This window comes from Festucalex cinctus, chromosome 18 (assembly GCF_051991245.1).
Source record: "Festucalex cinctus isolate MCC-2025b chromosome 18, RoL_Fcin_1.0, whole genome shotgun sequence".
NCBI classification, from domain to species: Eukaryota; Metazoa; Chordata; class Actinopteri; order Syngnathiformes; family Syngnathidae; genus Festucalex; species Festucalex cinctus.
In genome coordinates, this window is record NC_135428.1 from 19,024,224 (window position 1) to 19,037,741 (window position 13,518).

General features: G+C 37.5%; 2 protein-coding genes across 5 annotated transcripts in view; one reads left to right on the top strand and one right to left on the bottom strand.

The window, feature by feature from the left end:
- LOC144006024 (homeobox protein PKNOX2-like) overlaps positions 1 to 8,282 on the bottom strand; it is a 128,667-nt gene extending 120,385 nt beyond the window's left edge. The window contains exons 1-3 of one of the 4 annotated variants that reach the window (XM_077504636.1): positions 7,113 to 7,521; positions 6,964 to 7,007; positions 5,979 to 6,178 (exon numbers count right to left, since the gene is read on the bottom strand). In XM_077504636.1, the coding sequence (XP_077360762.1) occupies positions 5,979 to 6,059 (81 nt within the window). In that variant the 5' untranslated portion in view covers positions 6,060 to 6,178; positions 6,964 to 7,007; positions 7,113 to 7,521. Of the gene's footprint in view, positions 1 to 5,978; positions 6,179 to 6,963; positions 7,008 to 7,112; positions 7,522 to 8,048 lie in introns of those variants that run through there. The other 3 variants (XM_077504635.1, XM_077504637.1, XM_077504638.1) reach the window with 3 other exon arrangements.
- On the top strand, positions 7,252 to 12,684 carry tmem218 (transmembrane protein 218). The gene is made up of 3 exons (XM_077504648.1): positions 7,252 to 7,651; positions 8,914 to 9,016; positions 12,191 to 12,684. The coding sequence occupies exons 1-3, from the start codon at positions 7,443 to 7,445 to the stop codon at positions 12,365 to 12,367; spliced, it is 489 nt and encodes a 162-aa protein (XP_077360774.1). The 5' UTR covers positions 7,252 to 7,442; the 3' UTR covers positions 12,368 to 12,684.
- The last annotated feature ends 834 nt before the right edge of the window (positions 12,685 to 13,518 follow it).

Genomic DNA, 13,518 nt, shown 5'->3' on the forward strand with positions numbered 1-13,518 from the left:
GGGTCAGCTTGTAAGTGTCACATGACCAAACTCAGAAATGGTGAACTGTGATTGGTTGTTTGTTACCTGAACCCTGAGCAACTTTGATGTCATTTTCAGTCAACAGCGAGTGGCAAAATGCACCACACCCTCGATAATATTAGGGGTGTGAATTGCCGAGTACCTGACGATTCGATTTGTATCACGATTCACAGGTCACGATTCGATTCGATACCGATTAATCCCGATACGAATTTATAAGTCGATTGTTGCGATTTAGAAAATACTAATCAGTAAACTTGTAGATTGTAAGATTTGTATGAAAATGTATTATTTATTTATCTGAAACTTCAGTCTTATACTGGTTGTAATCTGTTTCATGCTTGAAAAGCATTGAAATTACATATTAAGGCTTAATGTTCCGTTCATATAACATTCTTCCATGCTTTAGGTGTGAACCTTAACCCGAAGAAAGACGTTTTGTTGAATATTTTTCCATTAAAAATGGAAGTTTAAAAATCGATTCACACACACACACACACACAAAAAAAGGCAATGATGATAAGACGTTGAATCGGTAACTACCGAATGAACAATTCTGAGCTCTTAAAAAAAAAAAACATCGATTTTTTTTTTATTGAATCGATTCGAGAATCGCGCGATGTAGTATCGCGATATATCGCCGAATCGATTTTTTTTAACACCCCTAGTAGATGTTGCCACTTAACTTATATTCCACGAATGCAATATCATTCAGAATGTTGTGTTTAAGCTAATGGAGGCACATAGAAAATATTATTGTAAATAAAATTAAAAATGCTATTTAAAAAAATAAATAAAAAGGGTATTAGCTTTGTCGGTTCCTCAGAATTTTAGCTCACTGGTAGCGTTCAGTGCTCACAAACCGGAGAGGTGGTCACGGGCTGGGTTAGATTCTTGTTTTCTCTTTAAAGGGCCTTCAGAACATCAAATTTAACTTGTGAATATACTTCACACAGATTTCTGGTCCCTAAAAAAAATGGTTTAGCACAATTTCCATTAAACCAGCTTACAGTATATTGAAACACTGAAACAAATTAATTCCCTTTCCTTGCCTCTTAGAGAGTAACTGTCTGAAATGCTTTGTAGCTGCCTCCGCGTTTATATTCCGTGATGCAGCATGTGTGCAGTAGAGCAAGAAGATTAGCAATAGCACTGGCAGCTAACAGTGGAAGCAAGGTGTTATTGATATGCACCCATCATGCTTAAAAGTCATTATCCTGGGGGAACTACTGTACATGTAGCCGTTAAACAGACTAGACTAAAATAGAAATCTCTTCAGTTCAGCGTGCTAGTGGTTAAAATCCTCATATGTGCATTTATTTGCGAATGATAGCAATAGCAAGCACCTTTTTTTTCACCCTTTGAATGAGGATAATGTGTTCATGCCACGCTTTTAAAGTGCACTCGGCAATTAGCTGGGGCATTGTTATTGAAGTTATAAACAACACACACACACAACAGTTAAGCTACATTTTGTGTTTATATATGTATTTTATTCTCTTCAAGTGATTCTGCCCGGTCAAAAAAACAAACTACTGCACCTACATTTCAAGAGCTTTATATACATGAAAATCCATTTCGGCTTTTTCTGTTGCCAATTTCTCATGGAAAAAAAAAAAAAAAAAAAAAGTGAGTTCAGTTGCTGATGTTCCATGTTATACTTAATGTATTCGCTTTAGGTGCATGTATTGTTTGTTTACATTTGTTTTTCGCCACATCATAATTGTGATAATTTTGGTAACCGTGATATTACGTTTTCAAACCATTTGATCTGGAATAGCCATTTATTAAAATGTGAAGCAAGCACGAAAGCAGTGGGCTCTGCTTGCCAAGATTTTCTAACCGATGATGTTGAATTGAAATCAAATACTTTGAACCTCACCCGCTTCGGCTTTAACCAGGATTCTCAAATATAATAAATTCTGGATTTACTGCCAGGCTTCATATTTCTCTGTGTGAAGTGCTCCTCATTTATTGGGATTATCTACATTCCACTAGAGATAAGAACCAAAGGCACAATGAGGTTCAACGTCTTTAAATGCAGAATATATAATAAGCTGTTGCTAATTTGATTTTGGGCTTGATCCTTGAATAATAACTACTGATGTCTAGAAATAACTTAACTGTTTTTACTGCAAAAATAATGACATCAAAAGAACTTATTCCGACGGGGTGGATTCTGAGGACATTAGGGTGTGCATCCGCCATGCTAATGGTGTGCGTGTGTGTGCTCATGCATCACTGTTTGTGTATGCATCCCCCACTGATAGCAGAAAAATTATTGGACTACTATTCTATTGCATTATTGTGGAATGGTTCCTGCAGTTGTTTAAAACCTTACTTAATGTCTAAAACCTTTAAAGGACTTCTTCCATGCTGAGGTTTTCACTTTACATCAACCCCATTCAAGCACAGCTAACATGATTTTATAGGTAAGTGCATTTCTTTGAGTTTGTTTGAAAACAAGACCAAGGCCAATTGATTTTCATGTGCTTAACTGAGTCAATCAGGCATGACAAGAGATTATCCAGATGCAAAATTTGTTTGTTTTAGCATTGTAAAGTAGGACTGTGCAATTACTCAAAATTCAATTAAAATTTTGATTATTACACTCCACATTTACAAAATTGGTATCGTCAAAAACAAAAATAAAAGATTATTAATACTAATTTTGAGTTTTTTAAATGTAGGCCTACACATATTTGCAATTTTTTTTTAAATAACTAAATTAATAAATCTTGTTTTGTGTATTGGCCTTAATATTTTTTACGTTAATACATTTTCTTGTTTTGGACCAAAAACAAATCCATCCATCCATTTTCTTGACCGCTTATTCCTCACAAGGGTCGCGGGGGCTGCTGGCGCCTATCTCAGCTGGCTCTGGGCAGTAGGCGGGGGACACCCTGGACTGGTTGCCAACCAATCCAAAAACAAATGATCACCCTAATTATGATTTCAATTATTACCAAATTAATCATGATTAAGATTTTCTTCATAATGGAGCAGTCCTATTTTGAAGACACAATTAAAAACAAAAGCTACTTCTTTTATACTCTTCTCCAAAAGTATTGGAACATTGACGCCAACTACTCCTTAGTTTGACGTGGAAAAATATGAACATTTCAGCTTCAGTTACAACAGAAGAGCAAATGTTTATCTTTTGATCTTAAAACAAATGGTTTAAGCTTACAAAGAAAAATCAGTAATTGGTCTCAGTGTTTCAGTTCCTTTGGAAGGCAGTGTATCTACATTTATAAGATATCAAACAAAGTTAACGCCAATTATTTTCATGACATCACCATGTTCTCACAATATGGCAGTCTGGTAGATCATTAATTTACCTGTTGACCTGCCCGGAGCATAAATTAAGCCACTCCATCTCTCTCCGACCTTGCTCCCTGGTGGCTTACTTAGTATCGTGCCAATGTAACACTGGCTGCGGAATGAGCAAGGGTAAGCGTGCAGCCTGTGTTGATGCTGAGCTGTCTGACGGTAAAAAGAGGCATCCTTCTCCTCTTGAGAGCAGTCGGGATCAAGCGGGCTTAGTGGGCATGAACTGTGAGGGCCGTGGCAAGGCCAAAAACATGCAACACAAAACAACTGACTTAAGGTTTGCTGCACTATTGAATATAATAGAACTAAACACATTGCATCGCTCACGGGCTTGGATGAGGACTCCATGCACTCTGCTGAGGATACCGAGCAGACGAAAGGCTTATGAATAATTCTAAACATCCTCTTGTTTTTTTTTTTCAGCCTGATTTACAGAAAGGAAATTCACATCACACAGTCTGACTGCTAAAACCAAAGCCTGCAATTGAATATTTAATTACTCAAACACTGAAAGTTAGATAAATAGGAAAATAGTTATTATTATTATTATTATTATTATTATTATTATTATTATTATTATTATTGTTGTTGTTGTTGTTATTATTTGTTATTGTTTGTCTTTGCTTTCCAGTCCATTTTCTGCATTTTAAAATACAAACATCTTTGTTTTGGAAGATACTGTATGATGTGTTTACATCCAGTTTGTGTGAGCAAACACATTATTAATAATTTCCCCCTACTCTAAATAAGCTGCAGGAAATTGTTCCTCCTCATCTTGCAATAGTGTGAACAGAAATAAGTAAATAGTGACAGAATATTTGCGGGCTGCATGTCCAATGACACAAATCCTTAATTAAGATCTCAGCATGGTTCAGAAATACACTCAGTTGATATTGTTCTTAATTGATGACACATTATATCAAAGAATAAACATCGCCATGGGTGACTGGTGGTGATTCTTTTCAACTGATTTTTCCACCGCTGCATTCAGACATTCAGTTAAGAAAAAGGTAGGAGGAACAGGGTGACAGCAACATCAGAACATGCACGTCGAATGTATCTGACAGCAGAAGTTAAAGTGGTCTAAATTGCAATTGTGATTTCTCAGGGAAGCACATGATTACAGTAGTGGAGACTAGAGCAATTTTTGTGTTGCACCTTGCCCATTCTTGCAATGGATAACGAAGACGTATATTTTCTAATTCATTTCAACTAACTTATTTGTGTGTGTGTGTGTGTGTGTGTGTGTGTGTGTGTGTGTGTGTGTGTGTGTGTGTGTGTGTGTGTGTGTGTGTGTGTGTGTGTGTGTGTGTGTGGGGGTGTGTGTGGGTGTGTGTGGGTGTGTGTGTGTGTGTGTGTGAAGAGAATGTGGTGTGATTATGTCTAGCCATAGCTATGGCTATGAGTGTACTAGTAATCTATTGGAGGTTAATATAGCATATGGATTGGCTTGTTTCAAAACTGGCAAGTACACAGAAAAAAAAAAAAAACAGGCAAGTATACAGACAAAAACTAGATTTTAGTTGAAAAGACCTGCAGGTCAGTCAATCTGGGAGTTTGAAGAGAATTCGGAACAATAATCAATGTTTATGTCTTGAAAGTAGTCTGCCAGACTTGGACTCTTTCAAGTCTGTCAAATAAGCTTGGTAAGAGTTATGAGTAGCCTAACCATGGTAAAGTAAAATTTTGTCTTGGGGAATATAAATTGGTAAGCATTTCAAAGAAAGTAATTTACCGTACTTGGATGTTTCTTTTAATCTGGCAGTATAAAGGTAAAAATATTCACCCTTAAAGAGCAGCTGATTTCAACATTAGGCTTTAGACTGAGGGTCAATCAATACACAGAGTCATAAATACATATACCTTCTGTCTCTCTCTTTGCTTTTTTTTTTTTTTTTAACAAAAGACAATCACTTGGCACAAATTTTACAAAGGTATTTCTTGAGTTTTCAGTGTAGACAATTGTTTTTTTTGGGGGGGGAATAAAGACCTGCGGATCTGAGTCGAGTTCTGTTTCAATCTTTCAATTTTCACTTATATATCGTAGGTTTCCAATTGATAAAAGCGTGCGTGCATCAGTGCAACATTACTTCAGCGTTTAGTTTGAATAGCCAATTTTGAAATGTAATGGATAAACCATATATAATAAAACGCGGTGAGGAAGACACAAAAGGTTCAATCTTACAGAAATTACTCGTGTACAAACAATCTGTTCTAATGTGTAATTTTTTTCCTCGACAACTGCATTAAAACAAATCAGGTCCGATATAGCCTCGGTCTAATAATATACAATAAACAACAAACATCTAAAATACATCCGACGTGCATTCGCCGCAAAAATCACCGACACATTTAAATCCAAATGGAGAGAAAAAAAAATCCACTGGTCTGTCCCTCCAGCACAACAAGACGTGTTCCCTCCTTTCCCTCTTTCTTCTCCCCTCCTCTACTTCCCCCTCCCTCTCTCCCTCTCTCCCTCCCTCTCTTGCTGTGGCCTAGCTGCCTGTCTGACTCCATGAACAATGTCCTGCCTTTTGTAAAGAAGGGGGGGAAAGGGGGAAAGGGCCGCTCAAATGTAAAGCCCTGCTCACAAGCACTGACATTGAAAATGAATGACAGCTTACCTGCATGCCAATCTTCATCAGACTGACACAGGGTTGACAGCACAGCCTATACTCCTCCACGCAGCAAGTGACGTCAGACATAGCTAGCCCCTCCCACCTAATGCTGTCTCGCTCTGACTCCGCTCCCCCATTTTCTCAACACCAGAGTGCCGCTGATGCCTTCAAGTGTTCATCGGAAATGCGACAATACTTGTAGGGCACTAAAGATAGATTTAAAAAAAAAGAGAGAGAGAGAGACAGAGAGAAAATCTGATTTAAAGGTTATACACTTTTAAAAACGTGTTCAGGTTGTATGCAGGTGATGGCAAAAAGCAACGGTTTGAGAGCATACTCCATTCTCCTAGTTTGCCATTCATAATATTATATAATCGGAGCAGTGTTACAGTGATTTAGACGTACAATACGTATAAGTGTAAAAATTGACAAAACGGGCCGTACCCTACTGTACTCACAAATTATTGTTTGCCCCAACAAAGTCACATAGCACTACGTTCTAAGTGCGAGTAATTGTCATATAATTCTCGACTGTTGTATCAATAACATAAAACAAGTTTTGCCGTTCTACACTCATGCACCATCATCTGATTTCAAATCAGAGTGTCCTGTGTCTTGAATTAGTTCCAAGGAAATTCATTTTTTTTTTCTTTGAGGCAAAAATAATTAGTTACACTAATCATACAATTATTTAATTTTTTTTTTTTCAATTAGTTATTTTTATTTAATTTGATTCCAAATATGCAACCTTTAGCATATTTATGGACAAGTAAGAATAATAGTGCAAAATGGATCAATCAAGGCGAATCGTAGAAAGAAAAACACAGTAGTTTCACTTCTATGATCGAAAAGGGGTGGGATGAACTACAACAAATATGTCCAAATTTATTTAAACGCAAAACAACACCACATTTTTTTAAGTCAGATCAGGCCCGCCCCCTGTCGGCTCCTTTCAACTACAACACGTCTTTAGTGACAACACTGTACTTACATAAACAATGGGTTTTGGATGAGCGTGATGCCACTTAAACGAACCTGTGTAAAATAGCGTGCAACGGTCAGTTATGTGCGTGCTTGCGTGCTTTAGATGTTTGACGTTTAGAACAGTCTGGACTAATACAATGGCCGTAATATCATTACCTGACGAATCTGGGTAACAGTAATGCAAAGAACACAACATTTACTGAAGCTGTAGTGTCCCTTCACTCACAAGCCACTGTTATTTGAGTAAGAACGCATACGATTGGCTAGTCAAGATTTCATATAGCCAATCACATATTAGTTTGCTGTTACCAAGAAGTGTTTGAACGCTCGGACGCGTTTGATGGGAGTTAAATTTTTACCACAGTAATGCATTTTAGTATAGACTTTAAAAAAAAAAAAAAAAAGTTTACATGAACGAGGTACATCTGCGTGACCAAGACAGCACATTGTAAAGCACTGTAATGCTAATGTACAGCCGCCAGTGTTATGCAGTGCACAATCTGGACGGAAAGGTTAGCAGGTACAGCTAGCAGTTTTAGCAACGCTTGGTCCAGACGCAGGATTTTCTCGATAAACCCCCATCAAATGGCGACTACTGTCTTGGGAGTCGGCACAGGCGTTTTCGTAATCGCTGTTGTTTGGATTGTGACGTTTGGGCTTTGGATGATTCTTCTGAGAGCGTCTGGATCATCAAAGTGAGTGTATAAAAAGACGTCATGTCCTCACACGAATCAATAATTCCGTGTTTATAAACTTGTGAGCCGAACATTAACTTGGACACTGTTTTCAGGGGATTCCGTCCACAGTGTTCAATAATTTTACAGACTAACAAACAACATATCTCTGATATTTCACGTTGCATAGTGACCAGTGTTCGTAGCAAAATCAATGAAATGTTATTTCAACATGACTTTTGGGGTCCCTCAAATAGTTTCCGTGAAGGGAACCGTCTCAGTGAAACAAATAGAAGACACGTAGTATTTTGGGGTTGCATAAAGGCTCACTATGTTATCTATCATCCGGGAAAAAACAAACAAACGTCAAAATCATGAAAGAAAGGATACAGAAGTAACGTTGTGTCACTCTACGTACATTCCAAGTCAGTCGCTTTTGTGTTACAGTCTATCTTGTTTAGATATTACATAACAGACAGATTTATAATAATAATAATAATAATAATAAACCCCGTTTACACACAATTTACTGGTTCGTTGGATAAGCAGCCTTCACTCTGAACAAAAATGGAAAGTCTATCTCCCTGGATTGGTCAAGGCGTTTTCATCATTTCTGCTGGTTTAATCGTGGCTCTCGCGGTTGGGGTGACGCTGCAAAGAGCAACTCGATCACTGATGTGAGAGCAGTATCAACACACGCAAGGGAGAGTAATTCTGGGAAAAGAATTAACACATTTTACAAAGTAAAACTAAACTAGCAGGTACACGTTGTTTATTGTATCTGGTGTAATAAATGGCTTTGTATCAATCACTGAAAAAAAAAAACTATCAGGCCTTCATCCTTCAAAACGAACATTAAATGGTGAATAAAACTGCTGAGATGTATACAAACACACTTGTAAAACGTTTTTAACTTTTAGGCCCTTAATTAGGACACCATAATTCTGCCTTCAAATGTACACATTATTTTGCCAAAATTAGATAAATATGATGGGCAAACCTAACCTGATAAACCTAACCCTGCTAAAAGTGAATTTATACATATATGTTAGGTAGCTAAAGCATGCCATAGATTCACTTATGTTCAAGGTGAAGCAACTTGAAGGGATGTTAAAACCTACAAGAGAAACCCTTTGATATATACTGTATATTTATGTAAATTTATGATAGTGTAGTGTATTTTTTTTAAAGTCAGATTCGGAGCCTATATGTACAATTTGCAATTTTCATTGATTTAAAAATAAAAACATGTTTTGAGTGTGATTTATTTATTTATTTTCCAGGCTAGGAGTTCTCCCCATTTTCCTCTTGGCTGTCATCATTACACTGGTACTGGTGTTTTTCCCTCAAAGCCCGACGACGCCATCTGCTTTCAAAGAGAGAGAGGTGAAGCTTTAACACTAGTCTGAAACAAGCTTCCATTTGCACATTCCTTCTAAATCACATTTACTATTATGCATAGTAGGGGTGTGCCATATCAGACTTTATACGTTATTATTAAGAGTGTTTTTTTTTTTTTTTTGTGGGGGTGAAAAAATAGAAATGTTGTGAAATTGACACTGTAGGGATGTGATGATATAATCCGTAACATCATACGTCATCTTACACGCCTTGTTTGCTACGTCATAATAACAATGTCAGAGAGCGTGAGCAGTCAGTTCTGTCGCGTCTTCACCCTCAAAAGAGGATTTAGTGCCGAAAGTGGGACCTACCTTTGTCATGTTGAGCTTGTTTGGTTACAAGAGGTCAGGCATGATGCAAAATACAAAGGTTTGGAAATTATGCAGCGAAACGGTTACGAGTTAAGTGAAAGCACAAACAAGAGTTTTAACACACTGCTGATGCTGAATATGCGCCGGCTAAAGACACAAAAGGAGGACATGAAAACAGCTTATGCTGTTATTCGGTGTAAAAGTGAACAAAAGTTTGAACTGAGCATTGCTGGAGCACTTATTATTCGACGTACGCCTTATGGTGCTTAAATGGTACTCCATTTATGTAGCACCGCTTTTCCACTTTACATTTGACTAGTCATTCACCTACAGATGACATCAGGAGCCTCTGAGGTTTCAGTATCTTGCTCAAGTAGACTTTGATGTGATCACAATGGCATGGGATCGAACCCACAACCTCTGGGTTGGGAGACGACACCCACAAAGAAATGATGAAAACAAAAACAAAAAAAAAACCAGTGGTTTGGATAATACAGAAGTGGTTGTGTATTGTTTGGCCAAGATAAACAATCTGCGGTGGTTATTATGCCATGACCGGCAACTCGCCACCTACTTGACGAGACTTTGCAATGCTAACCGCTAAGCTAAAAGTGCTTGTGAGGAGTGTCTGTCTCAACGGGAGGACATGCACGTTGTGACCGTGCACCGGCCTAAACATGCATTTGTTTTATTCATAACCACTTGTAAATGACTACAAGCAGTCACAGTATTCAACGGCAGGCCAAGAATTACTTGCTCCTCTGATTGACCAATCACAGAGACATTCACGGAAAAATAATGATCGAAGGACCAAAAAACTTTTTTAGGGGAAGTCATTTTCTCCCGTGCTAGTTGCAGGACTGTGGATAATGTTGAAACAAATCTAGTCAAGTTTATTTATATAGTCTTTAGTCACAAAAGAGTCTTAAAGGGCTTGACATGCCCACAGATGACAAATATTAACAACCCCTTATTAGCAACAACCAGGGTTGAGAATAACTGTTCTGTACGACTATTTACACATTCAGAGATCAGAGGCACATAGGATATTTAAATAATGGATCGATATACAACCTGTCCAAAAATGTAATATCAGCTCTAATAGAATCTATGAAGCATATTGCTTTGAAAAAGTATAAACATGTTTGTACTTACACATGTGCCTGTGTGTACTCTGCATACAAGCTTGCCACAAAGGCCTGCTCTGCTTTATCTCAGCAACACAGAACAAACAGTCCCCCATGTAGCCTCTGGGTCGTGCCAGTAAGCCAGCCAGATCTGCCAAGCAAGCTGCCACCCAAAAGAAAAAGCAGAGCAGATATCCCCATTTGGTAGCCTTTGTGCAAACCTTGACGCCGCCAAACAAGAGAGAAGGCAGCACATCCATGTTTTCCGCACAAGGCCTTTCTGCTACAATCATCTCACTGATTGGTGGTGACTGCTTTGAAAATCTTACACTGTACACCATGCAGAATAATGACACGCAAGCAAAAATCCATTATTGCAATTTTATTGTACATATTTACAAGATATGATGTACTGTAAATAGTGCTTAAAGGCTCAAACAATCGCCAACCATCGGCCAAATGGGCAATTATTTTGGCCAATGTAAGGGTTATAATTGGTGGTAATGTTAATTAATTTATAATTATTAATGAATTATTAAAACTCTTAAATATTATTTACTTTTAAGTTAAAGTGACAGTGTGTAATCTTTAGCACTAACTAATGGTGAACTAATAATTAAATTTAAAAAACAACTTTTTTAATTTTAATAATGTACAAAAAAAAATGTTCTATCACATCAACATACTTTTTTTTTTTTTTTTTTTTTTTTTAATAATTGTAGGTCTAGTAATCACTAGGGCTGGGTATCGATTCAGATTTCCAGAATCGAATCGATTCGATTCGATTCACAAGGACCCGATTCGATTCACGATTCACAACAATTTTCGATTCATTTGAGGAATTCACACAGTAGCTACTTTAGAGAGTCTAAATTACCAATGCAGCAAATAGTAGAAACTTCTTACTCTAATTTAATGCATTAGTAAAAATATGAATATTTACATTAAGAATTGAATCCATTGCAGTTACACTAATAATCTGTTTTTTCTGTCTGTATTTAACATGGCCTTATAAAAACAAATAATAATTTAAATCAATTACAACCACAGTACAGGCTGTGTAAATAAAGCGACAAAAAAAACTGATACGACATTCACATTGTTGTGACATCCATCCATTCATCCATTTTCTTAACCGCTTTTCCTCACAAGTCTCGCGGGGGTGCTGGAGCCTCTCCCAGCTGGCTTCGGGGGGGATATCGATATATCGATACATGGTTTTATGTATCGATATTGGGATATGAAAAGGCGTATCGATACGATATTGATATATCTATTTTGAACCCAGCCCTAGTAATCAGTAATTGTGAAGCTGGAGCTTCACCTTACAAGAGGCTGACATGTTTTGCCGCCATCTTCCTGCTACGGCTGGTCAAAGCACAACTTTGCAAATGTAGTTAGCACTGGTGGTGCTTGCATCTTGTGTGGGACCCATTGGGTCGACCGTACTTTGTCCTGAGTGAGTGAAGACATCTAGATGTTAATACCATTAAATAAAAGGTAGCATTCAATAGAATTCTAAACTTTTGTCTCATTTTTATCTTTTGATCTGAAAGCCAAAAGTCTTAGCTCTCCTGACATCTAGTGGCAAAAAATTATCAAATGTTAAATTACAAGTACCACTTTTTGATTGAATTGTAGCTTCTCTCTCAAGTACAGTGCACACAATGTAGTAGAAAACTTGACACTAAATAAATGATTCCCTCTTTTTCCCTACACAGATAGGGGACACTTTGTTCATCGCTCGCTATGTGCTGCTGGCCTTAGCGAGTGTGAGCTTTCTCATTGGCCTGTTCATGCTGCTGCCCTTTCATTTCTTGGAGCCTAGCTATGCTAAAGTTTTGAGAACACACAAGAAGAGTTCGCACTGGATCACATCGCTGACGTCAACAACCTAAAAGAAGAAAGGCAGCAAGAGGCCCCATCACAGACTGGAATCAAAATAACTGGAGAAACTTTCCCATGGCCAACTCCCTATAGATTGTTTATCTGTCATAGTCCAAGCTGTGTAACTTTTTTTTTTTTAGATGCATCAGATACTACAATGGCGCAATCAATTTGTTCGTATTCGGCTCAAGTTAAGGATAATTAGTTGTGTTTTATCTAGGTTCCTATTGAGAGATTTACAATAGATGAATGGCTATTGGTGCACTGTCTTGTAAAGTGCTTTCTGTTTTATTTCAATTTCAACAATAAAAGAAAAGAAATGCACAAATACAGCTTTTTGTCTTTCTAAAAAACCTAACAGCATAAGGACAGGCAACACGCCAGCGACTAAGGGATGTGATGCATAAAAAAGAAGCTTTTTTTCTTAACACTTTTTTTTCAGGGTACAATTAATTCATTACACTGCTAGCACTGCTAATGTTTCTGCGACTGTGTCACTCCAGTTGAAGTACAAATCTCCCTATGCAAAACACTGAGAAGTATACATGGTGACTTCTTCACAATATTCGAATATTTTGAAATCCTGTTTTTGTGGGTTTTATGAGCTGGAAGCACACATTTTGTCATCACTTAAATTGTGGGCCCTGAATCTATAATCTATGAATGATTGATTTTTTGAATGGAATTATGGAAGTAAGTGAACTTTTCCTTGAAAAGGGTCTGTATGAGTTGGTTGTGTGTCTTGACCTCCGCCGAACCCCTGAGACTGACTCGCGGAAACCCTAAGGTTTGTTGTCCATTCCATGAACAGCTTTTGAGAATACATTGCATGGCTCTACACAGTATGCTTCTAAATCCCAGAGTATATTTTGCATGAGCGTTTGTCATTTTCTAAGAGTTAGTAGATTCGTTCAGAGGCTATACAATCATTATACAAAACTAGTAACGAGTAATGTATTATGTTGTCGGGTTTGATAAGTCTTGAAAACCAAAATGATGTTCTCTCATGAAACTGATTTCAGGTATGAACGAGCATATTTTATCCAGGGAGAGTTTTTGAATCTTGAAGCTTATTGAAAAACTTGCCCTCTTCCTGTTTTTAAAAGTGTGAAGCTTGAGGAGGTGTGGAGCAGAATTCCAACTAGGATAATAAAAGGGAATC